The sequence below is a fragment of the Gossypium arboreum genome, chromosome 6, assembly GCF_025698485.1.
Source record: "Gossypium arboreum isolate Shixiya-1 chromosome 6, ASM2569848v2, whole genome shotgun sequence".
In the NCBI taxonomy this organism is placed as follows: Eukaryota; Viridiplantae; Streptophyta; class Magnoliopsida; order Malvales; family Malvaceae; genus Gossypium; species Gossypium arboreum.
In genome coordinates, this window is record NC_069075.1 from 7924903 (window position 1) to 7947380 (window position 22478).

At 26.8% G+C, this 22478-nt stretch overlaps 1 protein-coding gene and 2 non-coding genes across 3 annotated transcripts; 2 read left to right on the forward strand and 1 right to left on the reverse strand.

Moving 5' to 3' along the window:
* Positions 1-4714: 4714 nt before the first annotated feature.
* On the reverse strand, positions 4715-6967 carry LOC108485347 (ENTH domain-containing protein C794.11c-like). Its single transcript, XM_017789160.2, has 4 exons — positions 6834-6967; positions 6629-6751; positions 5376-5537; positions 4715-5282 (listed from the first exon to the last, which is right to left on the reverse strand). Exons 1-4 carry the CDS (start codon positions 6938-6940, stop codon positions 4886-4888), a joined length of 789 nt encoding a protein of 262 aa, XP_017644649.1. The 5' UTR covers positions 6941-6967; the 3' UTR covers positions 4715-4885.
* A 665-nt stretch (positions 6968-7632) lies between these two features.
* TRNAK-CUU (transfer RNA lysine (anticodon CUU)) lies at positions 7633-7705 on the forward strand. Its single transcript has one exon. It is a non-coding gene; the product is annotated as a tRNA-Lys (tRNA).
* Positions 7706-15216: 7511 nt separating this feature from the next.
* TRNAK-CUU (transfer RNA lysine (anticodon CUU)) lies at positions 15217-15289 on the forward strand. Its single transcript has one exon. It is a non-coding gene; the product is annotated as a tRNA-Lys (tRNA).
* The last annotated feature ends 7189 nt before the right edge of the window (positions 15290-22478 follow it).

Here is a 22478-nt window from a genome sequence, read left to right on the forward strand (position 1 = left end):
AATATTTTTATGTTTTAAGGATTATTATTGTTTACATCTAGGTAAAGTTATACCATCAGTTATTTTATTTTGATAACTTTTTTGTCAAATTTTGTTAGCATATTTTCGTATCATTTACTTCTAAAATTAATATGATTATATGAGTTTATTGATAACAAATTTCAATGAAAATATATCAATTTTAATTGTTAACATTTTTAAGTTAAAATATTAAAATTAAAAACTTATTTAAGTATAAAGATTAAATCTTAAAATTAGAGCATAATTTTATTTCATATTTGTGGCTTTTTATTAAAATGGTCTCGATTTTTTAATAAATTACGAAAATAACCCAATTTCTTGATTATGTATGTAGATAACTTGAAATAAATAGTAAAAGTTGGTGGAGCCAAAGAGAACGGCACCACCAACATGCCACGTTAGCCATCACAATAAAAAAATTAATTTTTTGTTGGAGTCAAATAGAATGACGCCACCTATATATATATACCAAGAAATATTGAGATTTTTTAATAATTGAGGGGCCAAGAAATAAACAATGGTTGAGGAGCCATTCTAAATGGCGCCACCACTTTTTATGTGTCAATGGACTTTTTTTTAGTTTTTATTTTAAATTTAAAAAATTGTGGAGCCATTCTAATGGTATCCTTAATGTAATATATCACTTTTTTTTAATTTTATTAATTTTTATTTTAATTTAAAAAAAATTGTTATTTTATTGAATGGCTCCACCATCATTATTTATTTTTTTGGCCCTCCAATTATTGAAAAATCTTAATATGTCCCTAATATTTATACAAGTGACATTATTTTACTTGCCTCTATTAAAAAAATAATTTTTTTATTTGATGACTGACGTGACATGTTGGTGACGCCATTCTTTTGGCTCTATCAACTTTTACTATTCATTTCAGATTATTTACCTACATAATCAATAAAATATGTCATTTTCGTAATTTATTAAAAACTTGAGGTCATTTTAATAAAAAATATTTGTCAACATTAAAAATTATTGATACTATTTAATATAAATAAACAAAAATGTGTTAGTTTTTGACTGGGCTTACGCTACTGCTGGTAAAAATGCCCATGGGTTGAACAGTAGACTGAAATTTAAAAATGGGCCCATCTGTAATGATTAAGCTACCTCACTTGAAAAAACCCATTTTTTTTTAAATATTTTTATTGTTAAAATAATAATTTGAGTCAAGGTTTAGTGACCCATATTTATGTAGCTAAACAAAAATCTCGACTATCGGATAGATCTAATTGCCAATGTACATGTTAATAATTTTATTTCTTATGTATAAATTTTGAAAATAACATATCAAATATTGCATTATAAATGATTATTCTTTGTTGAAACATAAGTAATATATTAATTAACTTTAAACATATTTTAATAAATTTAAATAAAGACACAACAACTAAATTTTAGCTTATTACAAGTCTAATATGATATTAGGAATAAATCTTAATATGTGACTAAAATTCTACAAATATATATATATAATTTTAATTTTAATTCATTAATACATTTTAACTTCTTCTTTTTTTAATTGAAACTTTATAAATACAAATATATGTATGAGCAATCATTTAGTATAGTATCAAACTATTATAGCATAACTTAACAATCCGAGCACGAACTAACGAACTGAACTAAAACTCACACATGGCAACAGCTCATGATGGACTTGGAGACCACACATTTTAATTATATATAATAAGTCTCAAACTTGGACACTCAATATCTAAAACGGTCTTTGTCAACTGAATCGAAGCCTTATTAGCATGAACGACTTATCTATAATTTATAATATATAAATATATAAGTACGAGTTTGAAAAAACTTTAAGTCAATAAAGACTAAGAATGTTGACTCAAGAACAAAATTTATTTTATTTTTATTAAATAAATAGAAATATTAATTTAAGGCTCCATTGGAGAATTCAAACCCAAGCATTAATTGAGAGCGATAGGGATGACAGAACTCGTGAATGCATAGGATTATATTGAAAACGAATCCTATTGATTTATTGGGAGGATGGCGGAACAAACCAAAGACCATTGCATTTTTTTTTATTCTAATTCTGATAGGTCATGGGTTTAATTTTGAGTTTAATTTTATTTGATTGTTCAATTTTTGTCGATCTAAATCTGATATGAATATGATAAAAAAACAAAATAAAGATTCGTTATAACATTATAACAAAAACAAGATAAGCATTTAAATTACAATTATTAATTAAAAGTTGTCTTGATTTTAAAATAGAATTATTAGAACTCTAAGCATAAAATATAGGAAAAAGGATGTGATAATTATAATTATAATTATAATTTATTGTTATTAGTATTTATTATCACTTAATTAATATTAGAATTAATTATGTTAATTAGTTATTATTTTGAATAATGTTACTTTGTATTAATTACATAAAGTAAAATTATATTGTATGTTGAATATGTTAAAAATGATTTATTTATTATTTGAAAATTTGTATTTATATTATTTGAATTTATAAACTAATACATTTTAATTATATTGAATGATTAAAATAAAAAATTATTTTACGCTAATTCTTGCAATTAAAAGTACAATATTTTAAAATTAATTAAATATTAAACACTTAAAATCACATGCGACATTAGAAGTTATCTTTATAAATGCACGAGTTTAGAAAACTTTTGAACCAACGAGAATACCTTTTAATTTCTATTATATTACTTAATTCAAATTTAAAAATATTATAATATTTATTTAAGAATTATTAATTAAAAAGTTTAAATAAAATAGAAGTTTTGATAATTATACATTTAAAAATAATTATAATTTAATAGAATTTGTATAATTTAAAATACAATTATTAGTTAAAAATTGTTTTAAATTTAAAATAGAATTATTACTTGAATAAAAGTCTAAATACAAAAAAAAATTGTAATAATTATAATTTACATCCCTTATATCCACGACTCAATAATGAAGTGGGCTAAACCATGCATGAATTCGTGTTGTTTTCCTTGGGCTTTTAAGCCCAGATCCAAACTCCGTGATTAGGTTTAGGAAAATAATTTAGAAAATTCGAGTTAAAAATTAGAATCGTATTTAATTCTAATTTTTAATTTTAATTATTTTAATTTTTTATGATGTAAAAATAATTTAAATTTTTATATAAAAATATTTTCATAAAAAATATTATATAAGAGTTATTGGTTTTGTTTAACTTGAATTTTTTTGAAATATTTATGACTTTGAAATTTTATTAGATAATATTCAAGAATCATAAAAAAGTTTATTTTATTAAAAAATAAAATATTAAAATTTAAAATTTAAAATTAGTATGAAAAAACAAAGAATTCAACTGAACCAATTGTCACATACAATTTAAATAGTCATAAAATAAAACTCGTTTTTATCAAAATAAGTTTTAAAATCTAAAATTTAAAATTAACATGAAAAAATCAAGAATTGATCTAAACTGATTATCATTGACACTTTGAAAAAAGGAAAACCAAACCAAACTTACCTCTAATATTAATCTGTATTGTATTATATAAAATTATCTCATTTAGAATATGAGTTTAATTAGACTTGATCATGGGTCGGATCACCTGTTCAGGCTCAAAAACTCACCCAAAATGTGAGCTTGGACAAAAAATAAGTTTCATTTTCTAAACGGGTTAAGCCTTGGCTAGGATTTGTTGTTGCTTTTTTGTTGTCTTGCTGTTATTTCATTGATGTTTTACTATCATTTTGCTACTATTTTGTTGCTATTATTTGAATATTATATAACTCTTGTTTTATGGTTAATTTTGCTATAATTTTAGAGGTGTTTTACTTGCTAAGTTGTAACTATTTTAATGTTATTTAAGTATAAAATATTTTTTAATGTATTTTGAATTTATTGAGAAATATTTATTTTATTGTTTTTAGTATATTTGATGTGTTATATTTTTAATTTATTTTTATTTAAAAATAATCTAAAAATTTAATATTGCCCGGTCGAGCTTGGTTTTAACATTATTAATCTAGGTCAGACTTGGACAAAATTTTAACCCATTTTTTTAGTTGGATCGAATCCAAGCTTAGAAAACGAACCTAAAATTTTGCATCGACTCAAATAGAACCCAACCTGGCCCATGATGAAGACTAGGTCTCATGAGTTAAGCATAGGGGTGTTCAAATGGTTAACTAATTGGTTAACTAAACCGAATTAGTATTAACTAAATTAACCAAACTATTTAATCTTTTAACCGTTAACTGAAACGAAATTATTTCAAAAAAAATTAGCCAAATCAAAATATTTCGGTTGACTCAGTCGATTAACTGAATTAATCGAAATTTATATGTTATTTTTTTTTTGTTAAAACAAGTATAAAACATATAAATTTATAATGTTCATTTGACCGAATTAACCAAACTTAATCAAATTAATCGAACTAGTAATAGCCTAATACATATAATTTATAATATTATTTATTAAGTTTGGTTCATTACTCGATTTCAAACCGAATTAACTGTTACCCGAAATTTCAAAAAACCTTTAACCAACCTTCGACCAAACTAGATCGGTTTACCGACCATTAATCGAATTAGATTAGTTCGATCGATTAATTCGATTTTAACCAAAGTTTGAACACAGACTCAAACTGTAAAAGGATTAAGCTAAAGATTGACTTAAAATTTGTGGATTAAAGTTGGGTTGGAGCTTGATTGGTTTTATTTTTAAAACTCAAATTCAATTCCACTCTTTGGCACATTCCTACAATACAAACAAAACTATAGAAAAACCCTAAACAATACATATTTTGGAACACTATCATAGCATTATCAAGACAACAATAAAACCTGTCTTTGTTGTTTCATATTTTTTTTTCACATAATTTAAGAAAGCAATGATTCTACAACATCTTCCATTTCATCCTCGCAAAATGGATGTTCCATCTTGATTTCATATTCTCCATCTTTACTTCTTTTTAAACTCATATTAGTACCTTTAGTTTCTTCAAGCTTCCATGGAGTTAATTTCTCTTTAAATTCCCAGAAATAATGCTCTTCATCGTTTTGATCAAAATATAACATAGACCCAAACCTTCCATTGTTGCTAAACCAGTTGAAACTCTCATCTTTTGAAGGTGAAATCTTGTTGAAGCTCCCAAAGCCTTTGATCCCCATTGTTAGTTGTCGAGCTCTTGATCTTTCTTCTTTGAGAAATGATTCATTTTCAAGTAATTTCAAGATTTTCTCCGATAATTTTCTCACTCTCAATCCCCAGTTGAACCTGCAATTTTTTTTTTAAGATACTGTAATTTTCCATAAATATATATTGATTGAATGATGAGAAGTTAATGGATTAATAAATGAAGTTAGCAACCTTTTTTCATCAATGTACTGAAAATTTGCCATTTGCTTGATGTAATGTTCATCGTTTTGAAACTCCTCAGCAACCCTTAAAGGACCATGAGTTAACAAATATTCCAATAATACTAAAGCATTGTAGGATGCCCGCCAATGCTTTGCATCAAACTTGGACAACCTGAAACATAAAAAAAATATTGTTGAAGTTTGAAAATAAGAAAAAATTGATGATTTGAAGGGATGCCATTAGTTAAATATGAAAGTAAACCGAGTTAAGAATATGGTAATTTACAAGAAAATATGAGGGTTTTCTTTCCTTATAATAAAGTTTCTTACATTAGAATTCGATAAGAAGAAAAAATTGTGTATATCCAATGGTAAAGCTAGAAAATTTATTTAGGGTTTTGGAGAGATAAAGGTTAAAGAACTTCTCATAGAATCCTTAAATTACATTAATTATATGGTTAAAATATGCCAAAAGTCTCCGTACTTCTAGAATTTTAAAAATTTTGTTCTTATACTTTTATTTTATGGAATTTAGCCCTTTTACTTTTCAGATTCCAAAATTCATGTCCAACTGTTAACTCTTCTATATTCTTTTTGTTAAATTTGTTACTATGAAATTTTTTAAAATATAAACATACTCACTTGGTAGCCATGAAGTTAAATAAATTTGTAATTAACTTGAATTTAACAAAAAGGACTTAGTAGTGTTAACAGTTGGATCTAAATTTTAAAATCTGAAAAGTAGAGGGATTAAATTCCTAATTTTCAAAAAGTACAAGGACTTTTGGCACATTTTAACCTATTTATATTTTTGGAGGGGCTAGAAATGAAAATTTTTCATTTATGCAAGAGCTAAAAAAATTAATTTAAATGATTTATATTTTGGGAGAGGCTAAAGGGAAATTTTCCTATTTAATCAGGGGATCAAAGCCACTACGCGCCCCCAACTTCACCACTATATATATCGAGAGTTGAATCTAAGGTCTATTAAATATTAAAAATGAAACAAATTTGATTAAGTTTGAGTTCAAAGTATGAGTTTGTCAAAAAAAAAAAAAAAGAAAAAATCTTATTTTTTCTTTAGAATGTCAAAACTTGAAAATAAGAAAAAGGGTTAGAAAAAATTAAAAGATTATTAAACCCGAATTCAAAAGATGAGATGGTAAATTTATCAATAATCATTAATCATATGGCCTATTGGACTTCAATAATAAATAATCTCAAATGTTAGAATGAAAAAGGAAAAAGGAAAAAGTTGATAACCTCTTATGTAAAATCTTAACAATTCTCCAATAATCATCAACTTCAAAGGCAGCCCTTGATATTTCAGCCAGTTTACATGCATTTGGTGATAACATGTTCCCATCTGTGGCTTCTTCAGTTAAGCTTCAAAAACAAGGATAAAACAAGGAATTATATTGAAGAACATGGTTTAAAACTAAACTATTGTAAGAAAAAAGAAGCTTACAATTCAACTGGTGTAACATCTGTTAAAGCCAATCTTACAGTTTTGATCTGTTCTTTTAAGAAAAAAGAAGCTTGTCTCTTGAATTCATGGAAAACAACACTCCCCATTGTTTTTCTTTTTGGAAATATCAAGGATTAAACAAGCCTTTAAATAATTAGGGATAGTATATATATACACACTTAACAACTCCATTACCATAAAAAAACAGTTGAGTCACCAACTACTCTCTTGGAAGATGATTTGCATACGTAATGATGGAATATATATATATATGGAAAATTCTCATTTAGTTGTCGGTATTTATTTTAAATCGGATAAGTATTTATGGTCAAAAATATTTTTATAATATAATCGAAAAAAAGTTAAAAGAGAATGAAATGAAATTAACTTGTTTAAGTCTTGAACTAATAAGTTTGGATACATTCAACTTCCAAATTAGCTAGAAATGCAATGGGATGTGGTGACAATATGAACATTGTTAGGCAAATTTGGGTATAGATTTGTTAAACTAGTGGTTTTGCTTGACCAAGAAATTGCAGTTTGAACTGTATTCTTTACTGATTTTTATACTTGGATGTTAAATACCTAATATGTCAACTTAATTTAGTTTCACATGAATTTATGCATATAACTCCCTTATATTTATTTAATTTCAACATTATATTTCATATATTATTCACATAAATCATACACAAAATTTAAAAGTCTTCTATTTCTTTTATTCTACATTCTAATTTCAGACTCCAAAGTCAAAATATTCATTATTGTTATAAGACATTTTCGCAACAGTATCAACAAAGCCCGTCTAGCTCAGTCGGTAGAGCGCAAGGCTCTTAACCTTGTGGTCGTGGGTTCGAGCCCCACGGTGGGCGTCTTCTTTGTTTTTATCCGGGCTTTCCTTTGCGGGCCTACCTTTTTAGCCTTAAGTTTAACTCACTTTTACGCTTTCTTTGTTTTTATTCTGGGCTTTCCTTTAAATAAAGAGTGAAAATTTTGGTATTCTCTTTCCCCCTAGAATGGGACTACCTTTTTTGCCTTAACTCACTTTTACGATGTGCTGGAGAAGGGTGTTTATTATTATTATTATTATTATTATTATTATTATTATAAAGAATTATGAAATACAAATATATGTTCGAATAATCACAAGTATTACACTGTTACATTACAAATGATCACAAAGTAAAATCAAACTTTTACGATACAAGAATTAAAAATTAGTATAATTTAAACCAAAGTCATTAAACTAGGTTAAAACCCATGCACACAGTGGATCAATCACACATGATAAGAGTCAATGACTCACATATATAATTGCACATGATAAGTCTCAAACTAAGGTACTCAAGACCCTAGAACTCTGCTTTTACCAATTGAGCCAATTATTTGTTTATTTATAAAAGAAAATTACTTGTGTCTAGAAATTTTTCATCCGGAATGTTTAGAATTAAGTTTTGAAAACTTAAAATCTCAAGTTTATTGTTTTAGTGATTTAAAATAAAATTTGAAGTTTTTCTTTCTCATATGAACATATATTTACTTTACTAAGTCTCTTTAAATTTTCAAAATTTTTGATCATCATATTTAATGAAAATTAATAAGTTGCTTCAATTGGTAGGGCTGTTAAGCTATTGATTTAGAAATTAACAGTTGATCAATTTTTATGCAATGAATTAGCAAAATTAATATTTCAACAATTTATATGCAATAAACTAACAAAGATCAGCAGCTAAATTTTATGTATTTATCAACAATTAGACTAACTTCGTAGTTATCCTAAAATACAATGATTAAATTCTAACAATTTTAAGTAAAGAGATTAATTTTGAATTTTCATAAAATAAAGGGATGCAATTCATAATTAAATAAAAATATTGAAACTTAGGTAACCTAAAATTAAATTTAATTTAATTTTCAACTTAATAGTTTTACACAACATTAACAATTAAAATAGAAACAATTATGCAACAAATCAAATAAACCTAATTAACAATCATGGCAATATGCAAAATTATAGTAATTAAGGGTAATTAAGGGTTATGTTTTATGTTGGAAATTCAAAATTAATAGTGTTGTTTTGGTCATATTTTAATTAGTGATCATATAAATACAAAGTGATTATGTTAGTCGGATAATATGTCATGTTGTAAAAATTGAACCATTAGTCAAATTGGTTAAACAATTGTTTGATTGTTAGTTTAATTGTAAAATTAATAAAAAATTAAAAAAATTGAACATTTACCAAAAAAGTAGAAAAAAATAACAAACATAAATAAATAACAATAGAAATACAAACAATCATTTTATAAATTATAACAATAAAATTAAATATTTAAATTAGCTTTAACCAAATTCAACTAATTTTTAATCGATTAGAACGGTTTTAGTGGTTCAACCAATTTTTTTGATTTTATAGTATCAGATGAATTATTTAGACCATTGGTTCTTCATTCAATTGACAAACTAGTTAAGTTCTACCAACTATGAACTAGCAATCCTATACTCACATATATACTAACATATTAGAAAAATTAAATTCGATATATTAAAAAAAAACTTGAAAAACTTGTTAATATTAAGTTAAAAGGAAATTAAGATAGAAAAGTAATATATGTTATATACTTACATAAAATCTATGATTAAGCTAATCATATCCCATGTGATGGCTTGGTGGTAAAGGGTGTTCATCGCCTTAGGTGTGGCTTGAGTTTAAGTCATGCTAGTCACGTTTGTTATTTAGGATTTGCCTTGTTATTGTAATTTACCCAAAAAAGAATTATATATATATAAAGAATGTATAAATGTTATTTAAAATAAAATTTTAAACATTTGTAGTTATGATTTTAAAATTTAAAGTGTAACAACTTGATTTTTAATGGTGTCAGAAAAGGCAATTTTGGGACCCCATTTTCGTAAACTAAGCCTATAAATATTAAATATGAATATTTACGAGGTTGGTATAACAGTATATTAGAGTTCAATCCAATAATTTTGTCAATTAATTGCTTAATTAAGGGGCAGGGATTAAATTGTAAAAATATTATCGCTATAGATTTTAAATAATTAAAGGTTCGAAATGGTAAATAAACCATTTAAATTCATCCTATAGTGGAGAATGATGTTATATTCCACTCATTTTGTTTATTAATTATGATTAAGGTTTACATTTACTAGGATTTAATGAAGTAAGTAAAGTTAATTAAAGTTAATAAAATTTTAATCTATGTATAAAAACAAAATTTAGTGGAATTCATGGCGAATTCATCCAAGAAAAGAAAAGATAAAAATGTTCTTAGGTTTCTAAGCTTTTGATCCTCAATTGTTAAGGTAATTGAAGTTTTTTTCTTATAATTTTTATGTTTGTGAGGTCATGAGAGCTTGATTTAGCTAGCCCATGTGCCAATTTCTAAAAATATTAAGGTTTTTGAAGGTTTCCATTGTTGATTTCTTGAAGATATTGGTATTAAATTGATAGATTTTAAGTTTAGATATGAAAAATGACTAGATTGTAATGCTTAAATTGTTAGTTTTGTACATAAGGATTAAAGTGAATAAATTGTGAAAATGATGTGAAATTTCAGTAATAATAGATAGTAGAGGAACTATAACGAATGTAATTGAAATCAGTTTTAAAATCGAAGCTCAAAATTGAAAGATATAGTTATTTTGATTTTAGGGACTAATTGAATAAAATTCAAAACTTTAGGGCATCGAAAAATGAAGTTCCATAGGTTCATTCATATCACGATACAATGCATAAATATTTGGTATTGATGAATTGTCTAAAATAACTGCTTAGATCGAGAATTAGATCAAACTAGAGGTAATTAGGGAAAAGTCAAAATTGTTGATTAGTCCTTGAATATTCAACTTGTTTGCTATTTTTTCCAGGTAAGTTCATATGATAATTTTTTTATATAGGTTTTTGTAAATTTGATTTGTAATTATATATGCGATTAATTGTGAATTGATGAAAAAGGTGAGAATTAGACAAAATTGTAAAATGTTGATTATAATTGAAAAAGGGGCCCCTATGAACTTAGTAAAATGTTGATTATAATTGAAAAAGGGGCCCCTATGAACTTAGTAAAGGTTAGGATACAATTGACATTTCAATAGGGTTTTATGCGCACTTGTACTAGATTGGTTACATATATTACCGAGATCTAGCATTTGTTACGGACTCAAAGATACATATGACACAAGTTTAGCCTGGACTGGTAACCTGACATGTATATATATTTAGCTTGTACAAGTAATTGGATTTGTCGTTATAAAGGTTTAGCCTAGAATGGTAACCTAACATAAATATGTATTCAGCTTGAATGAGCAATTGGTGTGATGTAGTTACTTGTATATCCGAGTCCATTTACTTGAGTTCATCAAGCTAAGTGGTTAATGTAAAATGAAAAATTGAAATGACATGATATGAGCTTGATGTTCAAATGGATAAATGTTGAATTGAGCATGAGCATGGTATTAGGATATTGACTTTAAAATGAACTGGATTGATATATGGTTGAGATGTCATTTGGTTTGATTATATATTAAACTCACCTTGTTACTGTTGTGTGTTGCCATGACTAGCCAACTATGTCAAATTATGGTAGCATATTGCATTTGATTGTAATATAAGGTAAGCCTTATTTAATGCCTTACTAAACATTTTATATGCTTACCCAGTTTGTTTTCCCTTTTTCTTATAGATCAATATATTGCGAAATGTGTCAAGCTGGATCGACTCGAAGCTCACACTATCCTATCACTGAATTGGTAGATGTTTGATCATTTTGAACCTAGGGTTGTGGCATGTATATAGGTGTCTTGGTAAATAATTTAATGTTTACAAGTCTTAATGAGTTGAACATGGAAATGAATTTGGCTTGTGATGATGTCAAAGGTGTTTCATGACAATGGTTGATGTCTTAAGGAGATGATATATGTACCTATTTAAATTTGGTATATAAAAAAATGTGGTATGAGGTAAAAAGAATGGTTAAGTGGATGTATGAATTGGTATGTATAATGATTTTGCTTAAGGTATATGTTAATAAATGGTTATTTTGGTTCATGGTTAATGCCATAAAAGTGTTGATGAATGAATTATGTGTGTATTGAAAGTGGAATGGTATGTTATGATAGATTTGGCAAGGCATTTGAATGAATTTGGTTAGTATGCTCAAATGGTATTGAAATGCTCAAGTTAATTGGTGAAAATGTATTAGACATCTTGTTTTGAAGTTGATTATGGATGTTGAGCTTGTTTGGCATGTGCTTAGTGTGTTTTGATTCAAATGAACTTAGTGATGCATAAATTGATAGGTTTGGTTGAAAAGTATGAAATAGGTACCAAATGGTCATTTTTACGAACAATAGAGGCCATGTTGTGACCTTAGATTTTGGATGTCGCACCGTTGCCATTACAAGAAGTGACGTCATGAAGAGTTAGGGCTTATCGTTTCAAAGACGGCCATGTTGTGACAAGCACTATATGAAGTCGCGACATCGCAATTTGGTCATATTTTATACTCAGGATGATAAAAGAGCTTTTGTAAGCTCGATTAAGGTTCATAATTGTTTGTTTAACCTAAAATGAATGTGATTGACAATGAATTGCATGCGTAAATGACTATTATATTGTGAATTTAAGGGTAGTTGGTTCGACAACGAATGTAACATCCTATAGTTTGGACTTGGTGATCGAGTCAGGAGAGGAGTGTTACATAAAGTTATTTCATATGCATGCATATTTATATATAAATTATTGATAATATGCATACAAACTAACTAAATCCTAATCTCCAAATAGAGGTGTTCACGTCCCAAGTCGAGTTAGACTCATGTGGTGATATCAACCCACTTTATGCTTATCTAAGCCTGACCCTGTTCAAAATATGGACCTCAAGTATTGGTCAAACGCACTCATATTTAAAAATGACCAACCTAAACTCAGTTTAGGTCCATCTATATTATTTTTAATTCTTTTTAAATATATTATTTATTAATTTAATTTTTCTTTTACTACTTTTTTGGTGAATTTCTTTTATTGAATTTTAATCATCAATAACTTAGCATAATTTTTTTTTACATTTATCATATCTTTTATACATTACATTTATATTATTATATATTTAATTTAATTTTATATAAATTACATATTATATAAAAATAAAATAAAAATAGATTACAAAGTAGAAAATAAGTTAGGCTTAATCCTTAAATTTTGGAGTCCAAGCTCGACATATATTTTAAATGGACCTATTTTTTTTTCAAAACCCATTTTCGAGTCCTGTACTTTTATCTAAACCCTCTTATATTTCAAATACTTTTTCGGGCTAATGTCAGTAGGCTTTTGAACAAGTCTATTTCCAAAAAAGATTGTAAAACAAACATGTGAAAAGGTAATATATTATATATAAATTTATATTTTAAAAATAATAATTCCTATATAGATCTTACATTTTAAGAAAAAGATAAATCTAAAAATATATATGAACTTTGATCTAATATGCATTTTTATACATAAACTTTATTTTATTTTTGTAATTTTATACATGAAATTTTGATTCAAACTCCGAGATTTTCCAGGGGGTTAAACTTTGGTCAAACAGCGTGCTACGTAATTGAAATTAAATAATGGAAAAATAATAAAAACCATATTAATTTTCATATTAGATAAATATAATATTTGTGTACACCATACGTAAATTTAAAATGGTGTGATACGTAAATTTTGATTCAATGCAATTCTCACAAATTATTAACACAATTATTGATATAGTACATTTTATGTTCATTGCATACACAAATAATTATATTTATCCAATATAAAAATAAATTTATGTGTTTATTTCTTTAAATGTGTATAGTTGAATCAAAATTATGAACCATAATCAAAATTTCATGTGTAGAATTACACCAAATCAAAGTTCATGTATCAAATTATACATTTAATCAAATTTTGTGTATACTTTTGAGATTTTCTCTTTTAATAAATAATAATATTTTTAAAAAAGTGGATAGGTTTTTTTCTTAATAATTAAAAGTTACATGAATAATAATAGTAGGTATAATTGAGAAAATGATTTTTTACATTCTTAGTTTAAGAGTACAAGATGAGTTTAATTTAATATATAAAATAATTAAATGATATTATTATGTCTATATTTTTAATAAAACAACAATTTTTAACTTTTTCGTATTTTTATCAATTGACTTTGATGACACTAAATTTAGTCAATCATTTTATTATAGTATGGATAATTATCTTGTGATCATATACATTTTTATGAATGAAATATTCACATATGAACTAAAATTTTAAATATGTCACTTATCTTTTCGTATTTTCTCTTATAAATTTTTATGACGTGATCATAAATTAAACACTTAATTATAGTGATTAACAAAAAGAGTTTAATATATTACAATATTAATTTAAAAGCAGTTATATTATGAAAAGTATGTTTATATTTATTATATGATAGAGAAAATATTTTTCAATTAATTACGTTGTGGAAAACTATGTTTATACTAATTCTATTATGAAAACCATGTTTACATTGATCACGTGATGGGAGAGCAAAAAACAAATGAGGAAAAACCACAAATTCCATCAACAAGTGCATCTCTATAATTTTACTCATGATTACATATTATTCAGGAGAACCAACATGGGCAGGGTAGGATTCATTAAGATATTTAAATTAATTTTTAAATTTAAGCTCGATTTAGTTTGGTTTGGTTTAAAAAATAGGTTTAATTTTTTACTCGATATAATTTAAGAAAGATAAATTGGATTGACTGACTTGTTCATATTTGAATTTTTAGATTACTTTTATTTCAAAATATTTTTATAAAAATATAGTATCACTAAAAATGCTAAAATAAAAGTTTTCTAACAAATTAATTAAAAATATTACTATAAATATAATAAATGTTTTATTGTATTAAATATAATTTTAAAATTTTATATTTTGAGTTGGGTTATTTAGTTAGGTAAATTTTTTTTTAGGTTTTGGATAATGACTTTAATTATTATTGGGTTAGTAATTTAATATAAATATAAATTTTAATTAATATAATAAATTTTAATAACATAATATATTAAATTTGGACGGGGTTAGGGCCATAAAAATCTTGCCCAAATCTTGAGCTATATAAAAGATGAACCTTAAATTCTATCCAAACCTATTCTTCGAGTATTGTATTTTATTCAAACCATCTTAATTTTCAGATAAATAATCTAATCATGAGTAGTTGTATCTATATGAATCTTTTTAATCTTTGTGAACAATAACAACACGAGTTTGATAACCTTGGCATGACGGTAGCACTCGCCATTTTAATACTTTTATTTAAAGCTCGAACATTGTTCAACTAAGCCCGTCTAGCTCAGTCGGTAGAGCGCAAGGCTCTTAACCTTGTGGTCGTGGGTTCGAGCCCCACGGTGGGCGAAGTTAGAGTAATTTTGCTATTATTTTTTCCTTGCTTTGATTAAAATAGAGAGCGAAAGATATGCTTTTCTATTTCCCCTGGGCCTGCCTTTTTAGGCTTAAGTAGAGAAGCCCAATTAGTTTTATTTATATAATATTTATTTATACTATACTTTATTAAATTTGTTTAATGAGTTAATCGAGTATCAACTCACAATAACATAAATATATTTACTTTTACAAAGGACATTTTATTACTTGGACAGTGCTTTTGTCATTTTGTATCTTTTATAAAGAGAAATAGAAAACCATGTATATAATAGGATTTGAACATATATATGTCTCTATAGTTTTCAATTTTGTATTTTACCATTTAACTAAAGCCTCATTTGTTATTTATATTAATTTTTATAAATACATCTGTTACATAATTTTGTTTTTCACCTATATTATGAGTGCCCCATAATCTAGTAAATACTTAAATTAGTTTTATACAATCAATTATTTGTTTAAAATCTCCATATATTATAATTTTTGTACTTAAATATATATGATTAAGAGTGGCTCATATGAGCGAATGAGGTCTCAGCATAATTGACAAAGGTTGAGGCTCTGAATATTGAAGGTTGTAGCTTGTGTCTTACATTCAACAATTACACCATGTGATATTCTTCTCACCCTGCACAAAGATAATACTATATTTTCACATGTTTCAACATGAGTTCATAATAAACTAATTACAATTAATAATTTTAACCACCCGCATAATTTATTTGTGGTAAAAGAAGATTTTTTGTTCTTATTTTGAAGAAGCTTTATTTTTACAAGAGTTTTACTCATCGCTAAAATTTTAAATATAAATTTATACTACTTATATTTTATTTTATGTCTAACTATTTTAAAGCATATATAATAAATAAAATTTCTTCCTCAGATGATTACACTAATAACCAACATGTCATGAATAATTCTATATTTTATATTCAAATTTGAATAATTTTTATCCTCAAGAAATTGGAGCAAAAGCTATGTTTCCCTCTTGATTAGCTTAGTAAATCAATGTAAATGAAAAAGTTATTTGAATGAAATGAAAGTACTTGCATTATCAAGATAAAATGATGAAAGGAAGAGCTTTTATTATTATTTCAATAAAATTTTATAATCACCCAATTCACAAACATAACAAAGTAATTGAATAGGAGTAAAAATATTATTTTACAATACGATTACTAAAAGAATTAACAAAAAAAAATATTTCATGCAATTTTATTTAATTATTTTACTATTTCATTTTTTGAGTTATTCACTCTCTAAAATCAAACATATTAGATTATGGTACACCTACGATGTGAGTGAAACAATTCATTTAACATATATATTTATAAAAAGATTATATAATACCCAAATGAGGCTTTCGTTGAAATAGTAAAGTTAAAACATTAAAAATTGTAGTGCCTTAAGTTTAAATCTTATTATATGTGTATTTTTCTAGTTTTTATATATAAATGTAAAAAAATACACTCAAAATAATATTGTTATTTTGTTAAAAATAAATTTTGGTAATTTTGTATTTGGTTTGATACTCTCTTGATGGATGACACTAATTCAATCAAACTTTTAGAAAATAGTATCGATACTTATTGTCATTGTTAATTATGGCCAAGTATAAATAAGTAACAATAAATATGTTTAACTAGTTAACATTAATATAATTAATTTACAAGAAATATTATTTAATTTATTTAATTATTTAATAGGTCAAAATATATGAGAAATTATCTCCGCCAATAGAATTTTAAAATTATTTAACCTAAATTAGTAAAATAGCATATGATTATACTTTTAAAAATAAAATATGTCTCAAAATTAAAATATTATTTTGGATAAAAGAGATAAAAATCGTTTTCAATATAAAGTATCAACGACATTTGAATCCAAATTAAACCAAACCAAATTCTCAAACAAAAATCTTTCCCAATTCAACTTCAAGATCAAATTTTTTGACAACCCTTGAAGTGACCTACGTCGTCCAAGATCAAGTCTAGACCCTTAGAAGTTTCATTGAAGAGAAGAATTTATCTAGAGATTGTAACTCAATTTCATAAATAAAATTTCTTTGATTTGCTCCAAATTTTCAAGTATTATTGTGACAGCCCTATTCTGACCCTAGTCGGAAAGTGGTTTCGGGACCACTAAACCGAGTCACCGAAATATTTGAATATAATATTTTATGTCTAAAATATGTGTTTATGCCTGTGTGAATTTTTAAATGCTTTAATTTTTGCAAATTGGTGTGAAATTAATTGAAAATGGACTTGTGTGAAAATTTTGAGAATGTGTTAGGTAAATTTTGAAATGGCCTTGTATTATGTGACTTTAAAACACAAGGACTTGCATGTCAAATTGACATTTTTTTTATATAGTGGCCGGCCATGTGGAATAATCATTGAAATGTATGTATTTTATACATATATTTGTATTATAATATAATTATAATTATATATGTTATTGGTGTTAAAATAAAATAAATAAAATAGTGAAAGGTGAAAAGAACAAGGCTTAGTTCATCTTTTGTTCTTCATTTGCCGAATATAGGAGGGAAAGCTAGGCTTTCGGTCACTCTTTGATTTTTGCTTGATTAAGGTAAAATTTTCATGTTATTTCCTTTAAATTTTTTTAAGTGTGGTTGATAGCTAAGTATTTGACTTAGCCCATTTTGAAATTTTGAATTCTATGGTGATTTGGGCATTCGGCCATGATATGGATGGTAAGAAATGGTGGTTGTTTTATGCTCTTATGAGTAAAGGTGGATAAGTGAGGTTTAAACTTGTTAGATATGCATAGTAGTGGTTTAAGTGCTTTGGGGAAATTTTGGCTAACATGTTTGTGCTTACCGAAATTGAATTTGAGGTTTTGAGCATAATTTGTGTAACTTGTGAATGAAATACTTGAAATTATGAATTAGGAACATGAATTTAGTCGGCTACTTAAGACAAATTGTCAAATAATGCTCAACATTAGTGTTATTTACTTAATTGGCAAATTGAGCTTAGAATAAGTGAATTCGTGGGTATGGGGCAAAGTATTTATATTCGGCCATTAGCTAGATTTTGTTAAGATTTGGATAACTGAGAATTTAGTTAATATGCTTAAAAAGAAGCTTTCATGGTTGCCGAATTGTAAAGTGAGAAGTTGCTAAGTAAAATTGATGTTAAAATCAATGAAATAGAGAATGGTAGGTTTAATTGAAGAAGTCATGCTTTGTGTGCCTTATTTGCTTATTGAACATTCAGCTTTGTCCCTAGAGAATGAATGAATTGATGATAATTGTTTATGGGAATTAGCTTTGCCATGTTTATGTTAACAAGATGAGAAATGAATTAAGATGGTCCTAGTGTGCCGATTGGGAGCTAGGAAATTGAGTTAAAGATAGAAGATAGTGAGTAAATATTTCATAGACATTTTTGACACTTAAGTTCACATGAATTTAAGCTTATTAAGTGATCACATATTCGGCTCTTGATGATTATTATGTCATGAATAATGAGTTTGATTAAAAGATTATGTAAACTTGATCAAATCAATAATTTAGTTGTGACTTGTAACATAGTTGTATTTGGCCGAATGTGTATGTAAAGGAAAATTGTGTGTGTGTGTGTGTGTCATATTAGAATGAAAGTGTAATTATTGAATGATAGGTATGAATAAGGTTTAATATAATTAAACTTGTTTAACATAGCTCAAGAGCATAGAGGGGCAACATCGGATAAGGGAAAAGCTAAAGTCACGGAATAGCCAACCCGAAATTTGTTCAGAAAGATACAAGGTAAGTCTTTGAGTAATGGAACTTAGCTTATGATTTGATAAAATCATGATATATAAGCATAATAAATAAATTGTGACCTAATGGTTCTACTTGAATTACGTAATGAGATAAATAATTTGTGCATATGACTTGTAGCCGAATGGTTATAGAAATCATGTTGGATAGCGAAATGAAATCGTGTTCTTTGTATGTGGCTATTGAGCCTAAAGTGGAATGGTTGATAAGCATGTTGTGCTTGTGTTCTAGTAATGTAAATGAAATGCTAATGTGTTATGATATATATATTTGCATGATAATTGAGGATTATAACCGGGCTACGACCCGCAGGCCTTGTGTGAGATTTATATCTGGGCTAAGTCCCGAAGGCATTCGTGCTGGTGTTATATCCGGGCTAAGTCCCAAAGGCATTCGTGCTGGTGTTATATCCGGGCTAAGTCCCGAAGGTATTCATGCTGGTGTTATATCCGGGCTAAGTCCCGAAGGTATTCGTGTTGGTGTTATATTCGGGCTAAGTCCCGAAGGCATTTGTGTTGGAAATGTGTGATCTTGCTGTAATAATTCCAATTAATGTGCTCACAACCCTAAGATGGTCAGGTATGTACCGTATATACGTTGTAAAATTTGATTCGGTTTAAATTATGATTATTCATTTGGATAGTGCTCTTCCGGCCATTGCTTAGGGTTGTATGAAGTCTATAGCTTATTCAGGATACATGAATTTTGATTCAAGTGGAAATATGTTAAGATTGGCTCTAAGCATGTGAGTATATTGGTTGAAGTGTGAAGTAACATGAATATGTGAATATGCGTATATGTATTTATTTAGCCTTGTAATTGAATTAGATGTATTCGGCCAAATGATGAAGTTGGTTGGATAAAAAGAAGTTGTCTACGTGATATGAATTTGTGTTCAAGGAAAAATTTTAAATGACATGCATGAACAATAGTGGTATATTTAGTCATGGTTACATTCGATCAAAGAAAAGATGATAAGCCTTATGAATGCTATGCTTTAATTTTAAATGATTTCATTGCTTAAAACTTACTAAGCATAGAAATGCTTACTCTGTTGTCCTTAATTCTCTGTTTTATAGATCTCGTTCATTAGCTACGGTCTCGGGAATCTCAAAGTCGAAGTCGTCCACACTATCTAAGCCTATTCGGTACTCTAGTAGCTAAACTTTGATAATGGCATGTATAGGCTTGACTTTTTTATGTTAAATAAGTATCTTTTTGATGATGTATATATGTATAGCCATGCGAAAATGGCTTGTTAAGTTACTATATGTGTTCCACATAGTTAATGTGAATGTGTGGTTGATATTCGATTAATGTTTTCCATGTTTTGATGTGAATTGAACTTAAGAATGAATCAATGTACCCATTAACTTGAGATGACTCTTTTGTATATTGTATAATTGGAAAAACAAGTTGGAATTCGGTTTTATAAGTGTGCCAACAGGAGTTATTCGAATAAAGTTAAATGGAATTTCGTGCTTGTATGGTAATACTCCTTAACCCTCCAGCGACAGGTACGGGTTAGGGGTGTTACAATTATTTTGACCCAAAGTTTGGGTTTACAATTTTGGTGGGACAATATTTGTCCTTCATATCTTTTCATCAAAGATAAAGTCTTGAAAACTCATGAATCAAAGCTCTCTCCAATCGGGTTGTATTAACACAAAAGAGATAATATTTATTTTTAAGATCAGGTCTCGATGACCTTTGAAGCCAACCACATTGACCCAAGATCAAATTTTAAAAACATCTGGATCTTACTCTATTCAAACCTATTTTTCTAGATCAAGTCTCGGTTACCCTTAATGTGCTCTTCATTCAATCAAACTCAAGTCTTAAAGACTATTGAATCCAAATCAAATCAAACCAAATTTTCAAGCAAACATGCTCATACCTAGTTTCAATATCAAGTCCTGAATTCCTTGAAACAACTCACCTCCAAACAAGATTAAGTCCTTAAATTAGATTTCCATTAAAGAGTAAAATCTAAGTAGCTAACTAAAAATCATAACTCGATTTCATAAATAATTTCTTTTGTTCTAATTTTCAAAGTCTCATTTTTATGTGAAACTTGTGTATTGTGTATGCATATATATATTGTCACAATTGCAATTACAAAGAATACATTCAAATAACTATAAAATAAATTAATCATTATAAATTATGGTCAGGCTGATAATCAAAATATACCCAAATCTAAACCAAAATAAACCAATACAGAGTCCACATATAGTGGAACATAAACTATGTGATATCCCGAATTAGGGCCTAATCGGAATAGTGGTTTCGGGACCACAAATCTGAGATAGAAATAATTATTTTATGATTATTTTGAGGTCTATGATATGATTGCATGATTGTGTGAAAATTTCGTGAAGAAATTCTATGCATAAAGTGCTTAATTTGAAGTTAGGGACTATATTGAATAAGTTACAAAACTTGCATTCTAGAAGTTTCTAGTATGAAATTGCTTTGAAATATTAATTAGGAGGTCTTAAATAGCAATTTTACCAATTTCTAAGTTTATGGACAAAAATTGGACATGGATGGAATTTTTGAAAGTTTAGTAAGGAAGGGCATTTTGGTCATTTGAATATTAAATGAAATAAAATGGGAAAAATAACATAAAAATGATCATCTTCTCCATAAGTTGCTGCCAAATTTTTCTCTCCACCATAGCTAGGGTTTCAACACTTTTAAGCCTTGATTGTAAGTGATTTCTATGCCCGTTTTTAATGTTCTTTATATTTTTGAAATCCTCGTAGCTCGATCTAACTATTTCTACCAATATTTTGAGCTAGGGTTTATATTTAAAATTTTACCCATGGATGATATGTATGAATTTTGATGTTTTATGGTAGAATATAAAGTTTGAGATTGTGTTAAACAACTTTTGCTAAGTGATTTTTCGTAAAAACGAGTAAAATGACATAATCGGTAAAAATACCTAATATTCATAAGTACATGTTAGAGTGTGAATTTGATGTTGCTATAGAAGGGAAAAATGATCAGCATGTCATAAAATAGAAGAAAATAGGATGAGGTTTAATTTACGAGCCTTGGGGCAAAAGTGTAAATATGTGACAGTTTAGGAGCAAAATGGTAATTTTACCAAAGCTTGTATTAAGGTCTGTTTTGATGAATTTGTGTATTAAATAAATTAATTTGGTATTATAGATCAAGAGAAAAGAGATTCGAGTCGAGATCAGGGGAAAAATAAAGTTTACGAGGAATAGGCTCGACTATTCTCATTTTGTATCGACGTAAGTTCATATGTAAATATTGTAATATAACCGTTATTTTAAATCATTTAATGCTATTTATACGATATTATGATTGTTATCATGCAATTCTATGCTTTGTGGT

Coding starts and splice junctions, on each gene's coding strand:
- LOC108485347 (XM_017789160.2), bottom strand. CDS start 6,940: ATGGGGAGTGTTGTTTTCCATGAATTCAAGAGACAAGCTTCTTTTTTC. Junction 6,752..6,833: donor GATGTTACACCAGTTGAATT/GTAAGCTTCTTT, acceptor TTGTTTTTGAAG/CTTAACTGAAGAAGCCACAG. Junction 5,538..6,628: donor GTTAAGATTTTACATAAGAG/GTTATCAACTTT, acceptor TTTATGTTTCAG/GTTGTCCAAGTTTGATGCAA.